The sequence below is a fragment of the Thamnophis sirtalis genome, unplaced genomic scaffold (assembly GCF_051295495.1).
Source record: "Thamnophis sirtalis isolate CommonGarterSnake01/CBP01778 unplaced genomic scaffold, rThaSir2_p1.2 scaffold_10, whole genome shotgun sequence".
NCBI lineage: Eukaryota > Metazoa > Chordata > Lepidosauria > Squamata > Natricidae > Thamnophis > Thamnophis sirtalis.
This window is the reverse complement of record NW_028261390.1, coordinates 10,437,970-10,458,753: the sequence shown is the minus strand read 5'-3', so window position 1 is coordinate 10,458,753 and position 20,784 is coordinate 10,437,970. Positions and strand designations below refer to the sequence as shown.

General features: G+C 45.3%; 1 protein-coding gene across 1 annotated transcript; it reads left to right on the top strand.

Moving 5' to 3' along the window:
• Nucleotides 1-1,133: 1,133 nt before the first annotated feature.
• NKX6-1 (NK6 homeobox 1) lies at nt 1,134-17,073 on the top strand. The gene is made up of 3 exons (XM_014066413.2): nt 1,134-2,215; nt 4,702-4,874; nt 15,368-17,073. The coding sequence occupies exons 1-3, from the start codon at nt 1,561-1,563 to the stop codon at nt 15,623-15,625; spliced, it is 1,086 nt and encodes a 361-aa protein (XP_013921888.2). The 5' UTR covers nt 1,134-1,560; the 3' UTR covers nt 15,626-17,073.
• The last annotated feature ends 3,711 nt before the right edge of the window (nt 17,074-20,784 follow it).

Genomic DNA, 20,784 nt, shown 5'->3' with positions numbered 1-20,784 from the left:
AGACGGGGCGGGAAGGGAAGGGGGGGATTGAAAATGTTTTATTACCTCTGAGTGGTTGTTTGGGATCTGTCAGAGGAAGGCGAGCCGCGGCAAGAGCGCGCCACGAAGGCAGGAGCCAAGGAAGGCGGCGGAAAGGTGAGCGGCGCGATCGCCCCCCCCCCCCAAAAAAAGGGAAAGCGGGGGAAAATAGCGAAGAGCCAAACCGAAGAGGGGAAAAAAGGGAGGATCTGCCCAGCCAGCCGCAGAGGGAGCGCCCGGCCCGCCTTGAGGAAGGGGGGGAAGAAAAAGAAGAAGGAGGAAGAGGAAAAAAAGAGGAGACATTTTTCTACATGTCCGAAGGTCGGGGAGATTTTCTCCGCAGGCGACCCATCAAACCAGAACTGAAGGAAGAGGCGGCACCGCTTTCTCTCTTGGGATCCAGCGATCGCGTCCGGAAGGAGCGCAGGATCTCCCAGAACCCGAGAAGGATCTCTCCAGCTGCGGAGGAGGGAAGCGGAGCCGAGCAGAGCTCGTCCGCCCGAGGCTCGGAGCCTTCGACGGGGCTGATTGACGCGCTCCATCCTCCAGCCCGCTTCCTTCTTGCCGCGCCGGGTGAAGGCGGTTTTGCTTCCCGGGGAATTTGGCTCTGGTGCCCGTTGGCCGAGCGGCTGGCGAGGGAGAGGGCCGGCCGACCCGCCCTTCGACCAGAAAGGGGCCAGAGAAGAGCCCGTAAGAAGGAAGCCGCAGGGCGGGTTTGACTCTTCCCGCCGTCCTTTGATTCCCGCCGGCAGGCTTCGCCTGGAAGCTCGGATCCCACCACGAACAATTCCCGCCCCTCCGGTGCTCCACTTCTTTGAGGGCAGCCGGCCAAAGTTTGGAGAAGTTTCCCCCGCTTTATTTGGGGGGGGGGGCACACTCCCGGACTAGTGCCTCCCTCTAAGGATCGCCCGAAGAATCCTTTCTCCTCTCTCCCGACCCGCTTCCAACCCTTTCAGGATCCTTTCCCGGTTTCGATCCTCGCTTTTTCCAATATAAAGAGAGGCTTTGGAAAGGCATCCCTGAGCCAGAAGAGGCCGACACGCTTCTCCAGCCCTGCGCGACACCGTCTCGGCTGGGAACGGCGCCTTTCCCCAAGACCTTCCCACGTCCCTTAAACTCCAGGCAGGCGGGCCTTTTATACCCCGACGCCTCTGCTTCAGTCTAAGAGAAGCCAAGGAGAAACTGGGCGCTTTCTCTCCCCCCCCCCCAAAAGCCTGGAAAGTATATACCACTTTCCCTTTTAATGCTGGCCTCCTAAATCCAGTTAGTCTTTCCCTCTCTCTCTCCCTCCCTCCCTCCATCCTCCGACAGCTCAGCACTCCCCCCAACAGGACACATACCTCTCCCCCAATTGACTCCCACCCCACTTTCCTATATCCCCCTCACCCCCCATCTCTGCCCCTTTTTGGGGGGGAAACCTCCCTTCGCGCCTAGTCCGCAGGAGAAACCCGCTTCTCCCCGTCCAAAGAAGGCTCGGCTGATTCTCCGAAGAGGGAAGACCCCGTGAGCTCCAGCCGCCCTGCCCGGCTTCCCGTCCCGGGGATGCTGGCGGTGGGGCCGATGGATGGCACCCCCCGGCAGAGCGCCTTCCTGCTCAGCAGCCCGCCGCTGGCCGCCCTGCACAGCATGGCCGAGATGAAGACGCCGCTCTACTCAGCCGCCGCCGCCGCCGCCTACCACCTGCCGCCCCCGGCCGCTTCTGCAGCCAGCGGACTTTCCTCCCTCTCCTCGGCTCCTTCCTCGTCGTCTTCCTCCTCCTCCTCCTCCTCGGCGTCCGCCTCGCCTTCCCCTCCGCTAGGCTCGCCCACCGGGCTCAAGGCTCACGGCGCGGGGGCTCTGTCGGCGCTGGGCTCGCCCCCGCAGCAGCACTCGGCCGCCACCCCGCACGGCATCAACGACATCTTGAGCCGGCCGTCCATGCCGCTTCTGGCCGCCGCCTCCTCCTCCTCCTCCTCTTCCTCCTCCGCCTCGCCGGCCGCCGGGCTCCTGGCGGGCCTGCCCCGTTTCAGCAGCCTCAGCCCGCCGCCCCCGCCGCCCCCGGGCCTCTACTTCAGCCCCAGCGCCGCTGCAGCCGCCGTAGCCGCCGTGGGGAGGTACCCCAAGCCTTTGGCCGAACTGCCCGGCAGGACGCCCATCTTCTGGCCGGGGGTCATGCAGAGTCCCCCTTGGAGGGACGCCCGCCTCGCCTGCTCGCCCCGTAAGTATCACTCCGGCGCGGCCCTCAAGCCCCCAGCCTCCTTCCCTCCCTGGCTTTCCAAGCCTTGGCCGTCAAATCTGGATGCCTTTCGGGACGGGAGAGCGCCGCAAGGCCCGTCTCCTGGCTGAGAAGGCTGAGAGCTCCAGCACAGGAAGGCTGAACCGCTTTAACCGGCTCTTGCTTCGGTCGGTTCTTGCCTATTTTTTTAAACCTCCAGGCTGTATAAGGCCGATGGCGTCGAGGTGCCATCCCACGATTCATGATTGTGCTACCCCAATTCTTTAGAGAAGAAGCCCCCCCCTCAGGTTCTACTTTTGCTGCTCTCATTGGACAATGGACCCCCTACCCCACATCTGCTCTTCTGCCCAGCTGTGCCTTCCTTACCAAATCCTATTCCCTGGTCCGAAGAACCTGGGCTGGATAGGGAGGTCGTGAGTCTCTCTCTTCCCCCCTTGCATCCCCTCCCTTTCCGAACCCCGTAGAGCAGGGGTCTCCTACCTTGGCCGCTTTAAGCCTGGCGGGGAATTCTGGGAGTTGAAGTCCGCTAGGCTTAAAGTGGTCAAGGTGAGAGGCCCCTGCCGTAGAGAGGACTGGTGCCCTCCAGCTGCTTTGGACCACAACTCCCACAATTCCTTGCCCTGGTCTGCCGGGGAGCTAATGGGAGTTCCCTGCCCCACCGCTGGAGGGCAGCCGCATCGCACTCTCCGCCCTGTGCTACTTTTTGCTTGTTTCCAAGTTGAAAGCGGGGCTGTCTGAGGAGCCCAGGCCGACAATCCAGGACTGGCATTCGCTCTAGAGCCTTTGCCCTCCTCTGGCTTTGACCTGCTGCCCTCTCTCCGGATAGGTTGCGTTATTGAAGGGGGTTTGAATGGGAGTTGTAGTCCCAGCCATCCTAGGCTGGGAAGAGTCTCTGCTTTGAGTAGCGCCCAACCCTTCAGGGAAGAAAAGAAAGAGGCGCTCTGCGAAGTGAACCTCCGAGTCACTCATTCGCACGTGAAAGCAACTGGGGGACAAGGCGCTTCCAAAGAATCGCGTCTTTTAAAGTTGGACGCTAGAGCCGGAAAAAACCCCTCCTATTTCCCCTCTTGCTTTTTTCTTTGAGCCCCCTGGGAAACTCCTGGGGCTGATGCTTTATTTAGCCACGGAGCTGCTCCCTCGATTCTTGCGGCTTCTCGGCCAACCCTTGCCCGGGGGAGGCCGGCCCAGTTCTCCCTTGTCGTTTCTTAAGCTCAGCTTCTTTTCCTCTCGCCCAAAAGAGCCAGTCTCAAGTCCCAAACTCTTCCACCCACACTTGAAGAAAAACAAATTGGTCCTTTTCTGGCTACTGAGGTTCGAGAGGTTTATACCCCGCTTTCCCACCCACCCTCGCCCCACGAAAGCATATCCAAGGGGAGAGGGGACGACGCACCGAACCCGGCAGCCCCGTCCCTTCCGTGGGAGAGCGGGAGCCCCGTTTGGAAGGCAGCTTCTTTGAAATTCGTGGGGTTCATTCTTGAGTGAACTTGGTTACGGTGGCTTGCTAAAAAGGCCGGCCGCCGTGGCGCTTTTGTTCTCGCTTCCTTTTTAAAAGCCTTTATCTTGGGGGGGGGGGGCAGTTGAAGGGGAAAAGAGACCCCCAGTGCAATATCTTCTGTGCGTCGAGCAAAAGAACTTTTGTACTAATTGGAATTTAGACGTCCGTTTCAGTCGAGGTGCCAAATGCTAGTAATGGATCTGGCTCTGTCTTCAGTATAGATAGATCATTTTTCCTTTCCTTTTCTTTCCATTCTTTTCCCTTTCTTTCATTTCCTCTCCTTCTCCTTCCTTTCCTTTCCTCTCTTCACCTCCTCCTTCCTTTCCTTTCTTTTCCTCTCCTCTCCTTCTCCTTCCTTTCCTTTCCTCTCCTCTCTTCCTCTTCTCCTTCCTTTCATTTCCTCCCTTTCTCTTTCCTCTCCTCTCCTCCCTTTCTCCTCCTTTTCCTTTCCTCCCTTTCATTTCTTTTCCCTTCCCCTGCCTTCGTTCCCTGCCTTATGTTCTTAATCTAGCTGTGTAATGTATTTTTTTTTAAAAAAAAGAATCTCCAACTTCTCAAACCCTGAATGTCAAAAACAAAAACAGGAGGTTTCTAGTAGCGCTTTTTCCAACTCTTGCGAACTTGTTACTCGGAAAAGGTGTTTCCGGATATCTTCTGTTTTCGTTTGTGTGTGTGTGTTTTGTGGTTGCTCTTGTTGTTTTGCTCCCCAGACCAGCGGCTCTTGGTCCAGCCAAGGAGCGAGGCCCCAAACCCGTCACTGCTGTTTCACAAACGGCGCCGGTTGCTACAATTTCCGAGTAATGCTGAAATTTCCTTTTTTTTCCCGTTGAGCAAACGCAGCGCTGGGCGGAATATATACATTTTTTTTCTTACCCTTTTAGAGATTCTATGCGAACTCTCGGTATCTCCGACTTCTATTACGTCCCTTACGTGGCATTTCCCTCCCTTTTTTCCTTTCTCCCCATCCCCTTAGATCAAGGCTCCATTTTACTGGATAAAGACGGCAAAAGGAAACACACGAGGCCGACGTTTTCCGGCCAACAGATCTTTGCTTTGGAAAAAACTTTTGAGCAAACCAAGTACTTAGCTGGGCCGGAGAGGGCGAGGCTCGCCTATTCGCTGGGAATGACGGAGAGTCAAGTCAAGGTGAGCAGTTGTTGCGGGCAAGGCAAAAAAAAGAAAGAAAGAAAGAAAAAGAGGTGGTCCCGATTCAGACGACGGCCCGGGCAGCCAAGGTGGATTATGGCCGTTCACAAACCGGGGGAGTTGGGCGCCCTTTAGTCCTGGGGCAAAAACCAAAGGGGACCGCGCTCTTGTCGAATCGGGGGTTCGTGATAAAGAAAATTTAAAGTCCCGTTCGTGATTTCTTGTACAAAACACAGGCAAAATAGCGAGTATATATATTCAGCTATTCATATATATAGCTATTCAGCTCTTCCTGTTTTTAACTCACTTCCCCAAACTGTCTCGAAATTAATGGGAAAAGGAATAAATATACTAAAGAGTTCCTCACCCCCACAAACACACACACAGACACACACACACCTGACCGTTCCTTCTGTCCCGGTTTGAATCAACGGGATTCAAGCGTTGTGAGAACGAATGGCTGGTAAATAGCTTTATGGATCTGTGTTGATGAACTAAAGTACGTTCAAAATCTGCAAGATTGGTTAAACGAAGACTGAAGGCATTTACTAACCCTCGGGTAAACTCGGCCCCATTGTCAAGTAAAAGAGGGTAAGGAGCTTAGGGCAGCTTTAAAAAAAAATCAGGGTGTTAAAAGTGAGTTCCAGAAGGGTATCTGGGTGTGTAAATAGAACTATTTTGTGGCACTAATTAGGTGCAGGTGTGAACGAGTGACCCTCCAATCCTATGCACCCCCACATATCTAGGGCAATCCTAAGATCTTCTAGGCCTTTTAAAAAGTTGAGAAGATGTAGCACATTTAAGTCCTCTGCCCAGCGTTCCCAGACTGGATTCTTTCTCATTCTCTCTCTTTCTCTCTCTACTGGCCCATTGAAGTCAATAACTCAGTACTGGAACAAGCCTAAGTAAAATTTGGAATTGTGCTTTAATTGATTCTTGTGGTGTCTGGGATGAAAAATACCCAGTCTATCCGATCCCTTCAAAGGCTCAGCCATTGCTTGGGTGGTCTCCCTTCTCTATGTAGATGCTCCCCACCATCTCCCAACCTTGAAGGGGACCCACTTCTTGTGACTTGTGAACTGGGTTGTCTTGTGAACTGGGACAGTCAAGGCCAACTCTGCCAGAGGCCCAACTTGTGCATTATTAGAGTAATGTATTTGGCAATGTGTCTCTGCATTCAAGACCTAACTCTTCTCACCCGTTCAATGCCTTTAAAATCCCACATCTGTTGCACAGGAAGATAAATGTATTTGAATTCAGTAAAGCCTAAAGGTTGGTGGATTAAAATCCACCCACCTTATAGTTGAGCAAGAACATTCTACTTCCTTAAAGCTGAAGTCATGATAAACAGAATCGTTTTAAGATGCCCTCGGAAACCATTATTTTCCTTGCTAGTAGTGGGGGGGGGGGGGGGATTCTATAACTCGGTGTGCTTCAAGGTTTGTTATTGTTTCAATTGTTCATTCATACTGCTGGGATTTCACAAAAGCAGAATTAAAGCCAACTTTTCTGTACAATTATGGGCATGCATCTCTCTCTCTCTCTCTCTCTCTCTCTCTCTCTCTCTCTCTCTCACTCACTCACTCACTCACTCACTCTCTCACTCTCTCACTCTCTCACACACACACATTGTGTAGCAAATTCAGACATTTTTGGAAGAACATTTCCTGTTGTGTTTTCCATATGTGGAAATGAATCTTATCAAACTCATCACAAATCTTTATTTCTGGGTGGGCAAAACTTTACCTTACATTGACTCCAGGGAGGAGCTAAACCTAACTAATCATTCCCCCCCTCCCTTTATAATTCCTTTATAGGTCTGTATAAAACATAGACTGTTATAGCTGCCCTCCTGTATATTCATGTGAATATATATAAGTGTACAGTACAATGGAATCATTTCTGAGCAGACCAATATAGGTTCGCACTGGAAAGTTGCGAATTAAATCTCTTTTTTTCATTTATTTGGAGGGAATCATTAAAAAAAAACTTCTAGGTAGCTGTGGGAAATAGATGCAAATTGGAGGGATAGAAAATAAAGCTTAACAAGTCCAGATCTCTGTCCGTTCACCTGTTTCTATACTTTATATATTTAAAAAAAACCCAGTTCTGATCATGTACTCACTTTTCAGATAGTAAGTCAGAGAACCGATCTTCCTGGTAGGATTGTACTGAGCATAAAAGTGCAAATGGGGCTCTTTGGATTAGGTACTTCTGCTTGTGGGTGTTTTCGTTTTGCACGTGGGAACTCTTGCAAGAGCCTTGTAACTGTTTGAACAAGAAGGACCTTTTCTCTGGGTGAGAAGAATTCAATGAAGCATAGAGGTCGATCTAATTTGGTGGTTGCTCAGTTCCTTGAATTGGTTTCAGCAGAAAATGAAATCTTGTCTGATGGAGCAACTGGGAATGTTATAAGAATAGCACATCTTTTCTTTCTTTCTTTCTTTCTTTCTTTCTTTCTTTCTCTCTCTCTCTTTCTCTCTCTCTCTCTTTCTTTCTTTTCTCTTTCTCTCCCTCTTTCTCTTTCTTTCTCCTTCCTTCCTTCCATCCATCCATCCATCCATTCATGAAACCAATGAATCTTTTTACACGCTGTTTCTTTCTGGGTATTCAAATGGATGAAGTGGGGGGAGGGGAGGGGACAGGAGGGGAGGGAAAACCTCCCTTTTTACAAATTGTCACTTTATTCCAAAAGTTATCCAGAGACCCTCATTTGTCACTGCAAATATGTGGGAAAGGCTTTGAATAAATGACTGCCTTTTCCACCGATAGCAACATGCCTCGCCATTTAGTGCAGTGTGTTTGAGGAGGTGGGGGTGTTTTTTTTTAAAGGGTGCATTGTGAATCAGATGTTAATTTGCCCCACGTTTGAACAAAACCGTCTGGTCCAGAATGGGAAACGAAGGTTTCATGTGTGTTTTGTTTCTTAAGTCCACCAAAGCGGAAAACGCTACGCTTTTTGTTAGACGGGGCTCTGTTTACTCGGAGTAAGTCCCGTCGCAGTGAAGGAGGTTTACCAAGGAGCAGGAAACTTTAGTATTGTCTTGACATTTGGTCAACACTTTCCATCCGATCTCAAACCAGCTCCGAAAAAGTTTGGCGCTGAGCTTATTTACGCCGCCTTGATTTCAGCAAGAATGAAGGGCAGTCAGCCCTGATTTGGTTCTAATTTTTTTAAAAACATAATCTTCAGAAATAAAATTTGGCCCTCCTCCACTGCCGGTAGCAAGTTTTTGTCTTTCAACAATAAATACTGTTTTCTGAATTTATCTTTATCCTGCGGTATAAGAATACATGGAGCTGGCCTGTAATAATACATGAAGAAATAACAAATTAAACCCCCCAAAAAGGACGTGTAAAAATAAAACGCAAAAACACAGCGTATGTCTATTTGGAACAGAGCCTCGTTATATTCGATATGGTTTTCTACTCCAAGTCTCCAGTTTTATGCATTTCTTCCGGACAATAAATAGCCTTTCCTTCTACTGGGTTTCCTCCCGAGTAAACAGCATCGCTTCTAGCTTCAAGCAGCCTCTAAAGTTGCACTAGACTCGCTGATATTGGATGCCGTTTGTCCTAAAATGGAAAACAAGGGCTGTCTCCCTGCATCGCCTTAAACCGTTGCTTAACCCTGAATAAACGGTCGAGGCTCAAAGCAGGAAAAAAAAAAGCAAATTGCAACAAAGCGCGCGCCGGTTTATTTAGCGCGGAGTGCGAATGCAACCGGTTGACTTTATAGTGTGCAAATGTATTCATCTAATTTCGAAGGCATAAGGATGGGGGCAGGAAGGAGAGTAGCAACTTGTTTGTTTCCATCCCGTTCTGCTTGTCTGGTCTTCCCCCCTCCGGCCATCTGGCACTTTTGACTTAACCAACGCGAGGCTTCCACTTTCAATTGACTCCGAGGTGAGGAAGCAAGAATAAATAGAAGAAGATGCGTCCAGAGATCAGGGAAGGAAAGCGGGAGGGAAAATGGCGAGGGAGGGAGGGAGGGGGGGGGTTCCTCGAATTAGAGGCAGGGAAGAGAGCAGGCAGGGGAGAAAGAAGAAAGGAAAGAAGAACAGGTTGCAGCAGGGAGGGGGGGAAAAAAAAGAAGGAATCGAAAGGCGAAAGCCGTCCGGCAGTGTGTGCAAAAAGTTAACCGAGTCTGTTCGGGCTGCTGTTGTTGCCATTCTCCACACAGTGGGGCTGCTTTAATTTCCATAACTATATTGGGATTAATAATGCAAGACTTTTGTGTGTGTGTGTGTTTGTGTGTGTGCGCGCAGAAGGGAGATTCGCTCAGCTTCCTGGGGCTTTTGGGTTTTGAAGCATGCATGCCCTCTCCCACACTTTTCGCTGCAAAGAAAATGTAATTTTATTTCACTCCCCCTCCCTCCCTCCCACTTGATGTCAATAGCAATGTATGGTGAAACCCGGAGCACTGAAATAATTCTTAGTCTTTTAACTGGTGAGGTTTACCCCTTCTTTACTACCTTATGTTGATCTCTTGAACCCATCCTTTGGATGGGCCCTTCCCTGTAGAAACCCAAAGCAAATACCCTTGTCTCCCTTCTGGCGAAAGGACTGCAGCCTTTAGAAACAGTCTACAGGATTGTCTGATTCACACAAAAACTGATTCACACAATCCTATTAAAGAGGACAAAATGCCAGGAAGATACAAGATAGATACAAGGAATGGGGAAAGTATTGAAATTGGTGAGAGGCAAATTCATCTTTTTCTGACTGCTTTCAATGCAGAATTCCATGCAGGCAAGGCTCAGCCAATACTCAATCTTTGCCTCAGCTACTACTCAATCTTTACAACAGCGTGTACCCAACCACGTGCTCCCTTAACTGAGTTGGCATGCCCTTCTCCTATTATGTGTGGACGATGGGCATTGTAATGAACCCATTTGAAAGACCCTTGTGCAGGAAAGAGCCACTTGGCAGCATGGACAATAACTGTCTGAAGTTTTGGTGGAAGGGGTGAATAGAATAGAATAGAATAGAATAGAATAGAATAGAATAGAATAGAATTATGTATTGGCCAAGTGTGATTGGACACACAAGGAATTTGTCTTTGGTGCAAATGCACTTAGTATACATAAAAGAAAGGATATATTCATCAAGAATCATAAGGTACAAAACTTAATGATAGTCATAGGGTTGGGAAAATGGGAGATAGCAAGTTGCAGGGAATGAATATATATGCAAATGCAGTTCAGCCCAGGTAAAGTTTTATTCTGTGTGCTTTTGTTAATACACAGGTCCTTTCAGCTTGATAAGGAGTTCTACTTCAGCAAACATACTTAGCATCACAACCAAAACCTGCGTGTTGGATGTGACATAATTTAGCCTTGTAATTCATCCTTTCCTTGAACTGAACAAAGAAGGGGATGTTTAGGATGGCACAGAGGAGGCTGTCCTTACTACTGTCCTACAGGTATATCTGACCTAGTCAGATGCGACTACTTAGTGATGATGTGGGGTGGTTCAAGAGCAGGACATGGTTTGAAGAGACAATTAGAATTGATTCAAGGCACAATATCTAAATGTGCTTTCTTGACTGCTGAGTAGTGGAATCTTACACCAGAGCTTTGTGGTGGTAGTCAGGATGCTCTCGGAGAAGATAATAGTGGTTGAGAGGGGTTGCTAATATGAAGAGCAATTATATGCACTTTTAAGTGAATCTTTGTGGTGAGAGTACAGTAGCTTCTACTGCCACGCTCTTATTAATGGCTCATTTGCATTTTGATAGTTGATAGACTCGCATGATTGAAATCCGGCTGACAAATATGAATGGTTAATTGCACTCATATACCCAATTACTTGGGAGTAGGCTCTTTTGAGCATAATGGGCTTGATACATTCACTGCTGTGAACTGTAGCAGTGAGAATAGTCAATTAAATAGGGGGATGTAAAAATAATTTTGGTGAATATAAATAATCCTATATGATGGACTGATTTAACAGCAATCTGTTGGCATTAAAAGAGTGGAAATCATAGTGTTCAATCACATTCCTTTGGAAGTAGCAAGCTCCATTGTTTTAATAGGACCTCTGAGATTTTGGAGCTTAGTAGTATCTAATCAATGGAAAGATTTAATTCCAGGGTGATGGTGCGTCCCTGGAAGAGACCTGTCCTTGGGACAGATCATCCTGGAGACAGTCTATTTATCTGGTTGCTAAGAGTTGACATCAACTTGATTGTATATAAACAGTTGTATTTAAACAGCCAAGTGTCTAATCAACTTGACTGATCTCAAAATACCAAGCAAATTATTTTTGGGTGATATTTGAATGGAGGACTACCAAGAAGTTCTCACAGCTTGTAAACTACACTGGAAGTTGGGGGAGGGAAACCCCTTTCATATGATTGTCAAGAAACATAAGAACACTTCTAGGTTTGACTTTATTGGCCCAAGAGAAAGTGAAAAAGTTATCCGATTGTATATTACATTGGAGATGAGCATATCAATGGACCGTATGAAATGGTACCATATGCCAGTAAACCTTAACGTCACCAACATGATGGCAGTTATGTTGTATCATCACATAGATGCCAATGAAGGCATGACACTTGGTTCCAGGACATAAATTGTCATTCACCTAACTTTGAGAGAAAAAAATAGATGTAGGAGTGTATTTTCCCATGCATGAAATAAACACACAATTAAAATTGTAGTGTCAAATGCAGGATAACTGCTCTGGGGATATCAATGATATACAGTAGTATCTATATTGCCATAGGAACTAACACTAGTTACTGCCATAATGCAGAGTGGAGTTTAGTGCAGAAGGCAAAAGTATGATAAGCCCTATTGTGCGTGCACTGAAAAATGAAAGCAAATGCAAATTTTCCTATTGTACTTTTCCTCTTGTTTTTGCATAGGAGGATGTTTGAAATGATTATGTTAAAATTTTTAGCAGTACTAGGAGAAAAACCTATCATGAGCCTGTCATAAATGTATGTGTAGTGAAAAAAGGATGTTGCAGCTACCACTATCTTAGAAAAGACATTCTCTTTTGTGTGTGTAAAAAAACCATGGCTCCAAAACAATTCTAAAATAATGTTGCCAAACAGATCTTAAAACTGAATTTGTAGGATCTACTGAATGGTTAAGCCACATCCACTCATAATGAACTAGAGTTAAGCATATTTAGAAGTAGACTTATGGAATCATTGATATGTTAGGTAGAAATGGTTTATTATTGGTTCTGATCGGTTTACTTTAAGCATGGATAAGTCTGGATTCAACCACACTGCTAACAACAGAATTATGGGATGGGATTAGAGACTGTCAATTTTTCAGTTAAATTGATCTAGATCAGGCATGTCAAACTCAATTTCATTGAGGGCAGCATCTGGGTTGTGTTTGACCTGGGGGGGGGGGATGAGGGTGGGGTAGGGGGTGGCCGGGGTGTGTGTGTGGCCAGTTCAACACCACTTGTTTCAGGGGAGGGGCGCCTGTGGTGGTCCAAGTGCTCTGCCAGAGAAAACAGCCCTCCTGAGCTCTGTTTTCACTGGCAGAGCCATGATGGGCCAGTCCTTAGCTGTTTCGAGGGCGGCCCCACAGGCCAGATCTAAGCACCCCACGGGCTGGATCCGGCCCCTGGGCCTTGAATTTGACACCTCTGATCTAGATCATAAAGTCAGTGGGGTGAAGAATCTTTTTGTCTTGTATTTATAAACATTTCCACCAAACAAAAAAAATGTACTACCACACGAAGAATCGTCTTCTGGGTAGAGTTTTTTTTAAAAACCCTCTAGAATGGAGGCCACAATAATTGATCACAGCTCAGTCTATTTTTATGAACCTCAGTTGTAACCATTGCAGCCATCATGGTAACTTTTTCACAGGCACCACTGATCACACCCATGATAATTTTTCAGCAAATTGTATTTTTTGGACAGCAAACCTTTTGGAGTGCCAGTCTGGAGCAAACTGTGTCAATCTCAATGACATTAACTCTGAAATAACCAGCTTTGGAATCTAGTTCTAAAACTAGTTTATACTGTATATCAAATCCAACTACCATCATTAAATTTAATTTACCCTTCTTAGCTGAATTTGATCTCTTATATCTATTATGCCTGGGCAGGAAAGCCGGGACTGTGAAATAGACAACATAATTTAAAAGTAAAGTTTAAAGTTTAATAACATTTATATGCCTCCCAATCCCGTAGGACTCTGGGATTTTTCCATTACAATAACAGGGCGGGGGGGGGGGGAGACGACACAATTACTTCACAATGATTCAACTATGAGAAGTCTCCAAAATTAGCACAAAGGAAGAAGACAGGCTGCCTGAGCGCAGGCCAATTTTATTTATTTTTTTAAAAAGTTTTTTTATGGCTGCCCACATTTTATAAAATTAAGACTTGAATGGCTAGCAGGATATAAACAAATAGCACAATATCCCAAATTAAAAACCTTCTCATACCAATAAGCACCATGACAATACCATCATAAAACCACAATTGTTAGGCTCTCCTGAACGAATACCTGAGAGAGGTCAGATCTTCAGAACACCTTGGAAGGTGAGACCCCCTGACTCTCAGGGGAGAGGCTGTTCCACAAAGCAGACATAGCTATAGAAAGGCCTCAGTTCCTAGATCCCCACAGATAAAAGGCATTTGAGAGAGGAGACATGATTTGGACCTGCAATAGTATGTGGGAATGACCTTGGCAAACAAGGGGAAGAAATGCTGAAAAAACGACAAGGACGTCTGCAAAATAAGCAGAAAGGGAAACTCAGAAAGAATCCAACCTAAGAAAATAAAGAGATGATGGGCGATTTGTACTTTCAGCCTTGCAAGATTCTGTTAATAGAGGCCTATAACAAAGTAGAATTAACTCCTCATGTTTACCTCCCTGTGGATAAGATGTCCACAGAAGGAAACAATCTCAAAGATAACTTGGCCGTATGCCAGGCAGGCCAGCCCCTTGAACTAACCCAGACTTTCACTTGTCCCCCTTTGTTAATGTGTCCTAAGCAATCAGTATGTGTACCCACATTCAGAAGACATTTTCCAGGGTGTGTCTTATGGAGATTCCAATTCCAGGGTCCCCTCAGTCCAAATTGGAGGAGTATGCAGTACATAGATGCTTGCAAAGCAGTTACAACAATGTTTTTCAAACTTGGCAAATGGCTGGGGAATTCTGGGAGCTGAAGTCCACACGCCTTAAAGTTGCCAAGTTGGAAAAACACAATTCTCGGGATAAGCTATGTGATTCCAGGAAAAGTTGGGGTACGTTAAGAGGTACAAACATGTGCTACGTTTGAGACTTGGTGCCTTCTTGGGAGGATATGAAGACCCCCTTTTCAATGCATGTACACAAATTCATGATGCTATAATAATTTCTAAAATCAGGCCTTTTCTTTGAAAGGTGTGTGCATCAATTTTATATACCAAGTGTACATGTGTAAACCAAGTGTAGGCATGTGTAATTCCTTTAGAGAATGGGCTTGACTTTGGTAATTTCAAAGAAATATCCATGTTTTCTGGAAATAAACAATAGGGGTGTTACTTCTTTCAGAGCCCCCCCTCCTTTACTATCTAGACTACAGCTCTGCAATTTTACAGTGTTCTCCCATCCCTCCAACGCCACCTTTGTAGAGCCATTCTTGACTCCTGGCAACTGTCAGAAGTCCCTGCAGTTTCTTTAGCAAGGTTTGCCATTGTCTTCTTTCTGGGGCTGAGAAAGAGACTGGCCCAAGATCACCCAGCTGCTTTTGGGCCTAAGGCAGGACTAGAACTCACAGTCTCCCAGTTTCTAGCCTGGCACCTTGAATCACTACACCAAACTGGGTCTCATATCATATTCAACTAGAAATTGTGTATTATTGGTGCCTGGGGTTTTTACATGAAGGTAAAAGCAACCAGATTGTGGTCTGGAATAAAAAAAAAAATTCAAACTTGGCAAGTTTTAAGATACATGGACTGCAACTCCCCAAATCCCCCCCACCCCCAAATGCTGGCTGGGGGCTTCTGGGAGTTAAAAGTCCACCCAGAAATAATTGTGTATTATTGGAGCTTGGGGTTTTTACATCAAGGTAAAACCAACCAGATTATGGTCTGGAATAAGTTTTGAAATTTGGCAACTTTAAAGATGTTTGGACTTCAACTCCCCTAATTCCCCCCACCCCAAATGCTGGCTGGGGGCCTCTGGGAGTTAAAAGTCCACTCATCTTAAAGTTACCAGGTTTTGGGGGAAAATCCTGCTTGTTCTGGAAGGATGTGAAAATGCCTCCATGTTCCTCTCGTTTAGCACCGAGTGCGAATCCTCCCAAAGCGCAGAGGTTTTGAAACCCATATTCCCTTGTGGTTTTCTTTGGCCTTGCGAATCGGAGAGGAGGAGGAAGCGGCCGATCCGATCCGGATTCACTCCTTCGAAAGGGCTAGCCGGGAGCCGGGCAGAAACGGGGGCTCAGACAAGCAGGCCCGCCGCCCGTCCGGCTCTCCTTTTCACCGGCCTTCCCTCCCTCTATCTCTTTCCTCCTTCCAGGTCTGGTTCCAGAACCGGCGGACCAAGTGGCGGAAGAAGCACGCGGCCGAGATGGCGACCGCCAAGAAGAAGCAGGACTCGGAGACGGAGCGGCTGAAAGGCGCCTCGGAGAACGAGGAGGAGGACGACGACTACAACCGGCCCCTGGACCCCAACTCGGACGACGAGAAGATCACGCAGCTGCTCAAGAAGCACAAGACGGGCGGGCCCAGCGCCGGCCTCCTACTCCACGCCTCAGAGAACGAGGCCTCCTCCTAGGCGGCGCGGGGTGAGGGTGGGGGGGACGCCGCGCGGCCGCCCAAAGGACGAGCTGAGCCCCGCTGAGGCGGCGCTTCACAGACCCCGTTGCTTTTCCCGACCAGAAATGAAGAGGAAGAAGGAGGAGGAGGAGACCGGGCCCCCCCTCAGAGCTGCCCCTGCCCGGGTGTGTTTCTTGAGGAAAGTTGAGGCCGGGAGCCTCGACGGACAGACCCCGGGCCTAGCGCCGCCCTGCCTTTCCCGCCAAAAGGGACCCGGCTACCAGCCCCGAGTGCGGCCTCTTTATTGTAAATAAAAACCATCGGACTTTATTCACACAGCGAATATTTAAACCTAATAATCGTAACTCCGGCTACTTTGCGTCGGCGCTCGGGAGACTCGCGCCGCTGAGTCGCCTTGTTTTTCCTCAGCCTCCGCTCCCCAAAGCTTGTTTTCTTCGGGGAGTTTTGTGACTTTAAATGGCGGCGTTTTTTTTTTCTTTCTCGTAGTAGCCCCATGAAGTTTTCCTCGCTTAGCTTCACTCCCAACTTTCCACACGGGACGCCGCGAATGATCTGCACTGGAGGAGGGGGTGTGGGTTTTTAAGGGAAATCGGGGGTTTAAATGTCGTTGGTTTCCTTCAGCAAAACCTCTCTTTTTAATTATTATTATTATTATTTTTCCATCGGGAGAATGGGCAAGCTTTAGAGCCACGCAGGAACTTTCCTGAAGAAGCGGTCTGTGTAACCTGGACGTTAAAAGTTCTTGGTTGCCATTTCAAATTGGAATAAATGAGCCCTGGTCTTTTCGTCAAATTGACTACAGGGCAAGTCAAGCTCCTTCAAAACAGCTATTTAAAGATGTAACCTAGATATTGTAGTTTAAAGCTCCTTTTAATAATTTTTTATCTAAAGGAGTCCTGCCAAATGATACCCCCCCTTTTCACACACACGTACATTGTGGGGGAAGAGAATGCTTAATTCTAACTTCCTTGCATTTTGCTTTAGAAAGCAGAAGTAAAGCGAGAAAAGAGGAAACCGAGCATTCGAGAAAAAACCTTCCCTTCTGCAAACAATAATAATAATAATAAATGCAAGTATACTTTACGGTTGGTTTTGAAATCCCGAATTTGCGCACGTTCAATTGAATTTGAAATGTGGAATGTCGGGGTTTTTATTTTTTAAATGAACGTGTACATTGCTTTCTTTGTTTTTTTTTAAAGCTAATGTCGTATTAGCCTTTTAGCCTTTTATTAATTTATACGAAGACATTTCGTGAACAAAAACAGCCCTGCTAAGACCAGTTTAACTCAATGCACTTTGTTTTTGTTTTAAAAAGAGAAATCAATTTTAAGTCCGTTATATTCACGTCTGTCGCCTGGAAGAAAACTTTTAAGGGTGCAGAAAATGTCTCCTCTGAGATGAAATAAAATTGGTCATAAATAAATCAATAAAAATCATTGCAATCGATCAATTATTTTTGTTACTTTATATACCAAATACTGTACAGGTAGTTCTTTTGGGGTTTTTTTTCCTCCCTGCCCCAACAAAGTTTTTGAAAATATGAATTATTTTAAAATCTCCACCTCCTTTTGACATAGATTAGATAGATGGATGGATAGATTATATATATACATACATATGCATATACATATACATCATATACATATACATCATACGTACGTACATACATACATACATACATACATACATACATACATACATACATACATACATACATATATATATATATATATATATATATATATATATATATATATATATATATGATAGAAGATGGATAGATGATATAGACAGATAATAGATAGAAGATAGATGATAGATATTGATAGATGATAGATATATATATAGATAGAAGATGGATAGATGATATAGACAGATAATAGAAGATAGAGATAATAGAAGATAGAGGTATCTAGAATTACACATTCCTTTAAACAGAATGAAAGACTTTGTTCCTCTAGTTATTCACTCTTTGCTGGGTGATTTCGGAGATATGGGTCCCTAAAAACAGGGTTCTAGACAATGCGAGAAAGAGAAGGAGGCAAAAGGTGGAAAAAACGAGAAAGAAAAAAAGAATGATGATAAAAAGAATGAAAAAATAAAAAAGGTTGCGAAGGAAAAAAATGAAAAACAAAACAAAAAGACGGGACGTATTAAACTGCGTTATCACAAGACACGAAACAGTCGGCCTGGCTAGTTTGTGGTGGTCTGCGAATAAAGAACCAAAATCCAAATCGGGCAACAACGTGTTGGTCCCGCGGATTGTTCCGACTTGCTTAGGATGGTTCGTTCAGGATTCGGAAAAAATCTGCGAATCCAGATAAATGGTTTGATTGGGTAAACTGGGGGGGGGGCTTGTCTTCCGAAGTCAGCCAATGATATTTGAGAAAGAGAGCGCCCGCCTCTGCTTCTAATGTATAGAAACCTGCGTGCGAACTTAAGGCGCGATTAAAAGGGTCGCTTTAATAGCGACCCATTTTATATTGTCCTCACTTCCTATCCTTTCAAGGCAGTGGCTAAAAGCCCCATAAATTACAAGTCTTCCCTGTAGGTTTCATGCAGTCTAATATCTTAAAAGATTCTCCTCCCTTAAAAAGAGACGATTCTTCTGTCTAGGTTAGGTGTCTTCATTTGCCACTTTGCATGGATAGCTCAAATGAGAGATTCCATGCCCAGTGGCAGTCTACCTTGAGTCTATAGGATGCTATGTGCAGTCATGCTAAAAAAAGCAAAGTATTAGAGTAGATGGAAGACACTCTAATCTCTATGTGTTTTCTATTTTGTTCAGTTTCTGGATTAAAAGTGGCAAAAATAAACTGCCTTAGAAAAGGTGGGGGGGCTTGGTTCGCTGATCAGCTGAGCAAAGAACTGAAGCCCATTTAAAATATATATTTTTAAAAAACTGGTGTATATACATCATGTTTGCCTTTAGCAAATCCATTTTTAAACTACTTCCTCCTGCAGCCCCAGAACTTTTAAACAACAAAACGTTAAGCTAGATATAATTTTTTTGCTTCCCTTTTTTTGAGGCATGCCAATGGCATTTGGGCATTATGATTGAATCCATCAATCAAATATATCCTTCCTTCCCGATAATTATGTGTGGGATCAGGATAGAGATGAACGCAGGGAATAATTCAGCAGTCTTCCAAGGTACAAAATCTGTAGCGAGACTCAGGCTGAATAAATCCTATTTAATAAACTTCTATAACAAGCCATTTCAGATGTTGTAATTTTGGGAAGAGATTGAAGATGCTTTTTTTTTTTAACAAGCCCTTTTGCTTTTTCATGAGGCTGCAATTCCCAGAGTTCTTTGAAATAATGAACTTTGGGGAGTTTATTGTTAAAATTCCTGCTTTAGACATGCCCCAGAGGGCTTTTCGCTGTGTTTGTGTTGTTGTTTTATTATTAGCAAGCAGTTCCTTGAATCCCAATATTCCAGATTGTGCCAAGTTTATTTTGGGTCTCTGAATCATCCAGCTTTCTGTGTGATTCAACACAGTTTAAATAACAGTGTGTGGGGATTGCAATTCTTTTTAATATTGTGCTCCAGTTTCTCTCGCTGTAGCTGTACAATTTGCAGTCATGTTCCTTCTTTCAAGAAACCAATGAGCAAAGAACTATGTTGCCATACTCCAAAAGCGAGCAGACCAGACAATCTACTTTTACTTTTGTCTTGAAAAATTGCACACCTGCACAAATACATTCATAGAGATTCTAAAATCCAGTTGAGTGATATGCCACCTTTCCCAGAATTCAGGGTTCCACCACAAATCCGCGGTAGACGAAAGCGCGCTCGACGAAAGCACGTACGTGACATCATCACAGCGCGACGAAAACGGCACGCTGTGAGCGGTAAATTTAAAATTAACGCGAAAACCTTACCCTAACCCCCCCAAACCTAACCCTAAACCTAACCCTAAGCCTAACCCTTAACCTAACCGTAAACCTAACCCTAAACCTAACCCTTAACCTAACGCTAAACCTAACGCTAACCCTTAACCTAACCCTAAACCTAACCCTAATGCTTAACGTAACCCTAAACCTAACCCTAACCCTTACCTTTATGTGAATCGGCTTGCTTTAATTTTATTTTAATTTTAATTTAATTTATTTTTAATTTTATTTATCGCGCTGCTGATGACGTCACATACGGGCTTTGATCGGGCGCGCTTTAGTGGACCGCGGTTTTGACGGGTCACGGAATTCAGTGCTAACTACAAACTTTGAAACTATCCGGCAGTATTTAAGCCTATTTAGTTAACATCCAGAAATTAAAAAAACAAAAAAAACAAATTGTCAGCAAATTGGGAGAGTAAAAGACTGTTTACTCTTAGAAAAAACCCCACCTCAGCCAAACAAAGGCAATTACCGGTAGCACTGATGATGTTACCTAGTTTGGTAACGAAATGTCTGCAAAAAAACAACTAAGCTCAGAGAGCACCAAGGACTCCTAAAAAAAAAACAACCCTCTACTCAGGGAGGACCCTCAATGCCCTCTGTATTTATGGGAAGGGGAGGTTCATTAGTGCAGGGGTCAGCAACCTTGACAACTTTAAGACTTGTGGACTTCAACTCCCAGAGCTTTGCTGGCTGAGGAATTCTGGGAGTTGAAGTCCACAAGTCTTAAAAGTTGTTAAGGTTGAAGGCTCCTACACTAGAGAATCTTATGTGCTTAAGGCAATGTTAAGGACCTGGGACCTGGGAGCACGGTGAGGTGTTGGGCACTTTAAGAAGGACTTGGAAAAGTTGCAAAAGGCTCAAAAAGGGGGCAATAAAGTTGAATAAAATAAAAACTGAAACTAAATCCTGTGAAGAAAGCTTGTGTCTTTAGCCTCAGAAAATGACAACTAAATCACGACATTCTTCAACTACGTAAAAGCAAGACGTATAGAAAGCGGACTTAATCTTTTTTTTTTTAAAGACAAGTTTATTGCAATTTTCCCCCCCATCATACATACTTTATGGACAGAGTGTGGTCCAGGTTACATCACATTCATCATATATATAAATCATAGTTTCGATATATTCTAATCTTCCCACTTTTATCAATATTCATCTATTTTGTATAAACCTTTATCTTTTTCCATTAATTCATTTAAACCTACATGTCATTTCTAAGCCCTTTTCTTTTTGTCTTCATCTAATTACTATTAA

Bases quoted from the DNA above. Each gene is read 5' to 3' on its own strand.
- NKX6-1 (XM_014066413.2), top strand. From the start codon at position 1,561: ATGCTGGCGGTGGGGCCGATGGATGGCACCCCCCGGCAGAGCGCCTTC. The intron at 2,216-4,701 runs GTAAGTATCACT...CCATCCCCTTAG, and splicing joins CCGCCTCGCCTGCTCGCCCC to ATCAAGGCTCCATTTTACTG. The intron at 4,875-15,367 runs GTGAGCAGTTGT...TCCTCCTTCCAG, and splicing joins TGACGGAGAGTCAAGTCAAG to GTCTGGTTCCAGAACCGGCG.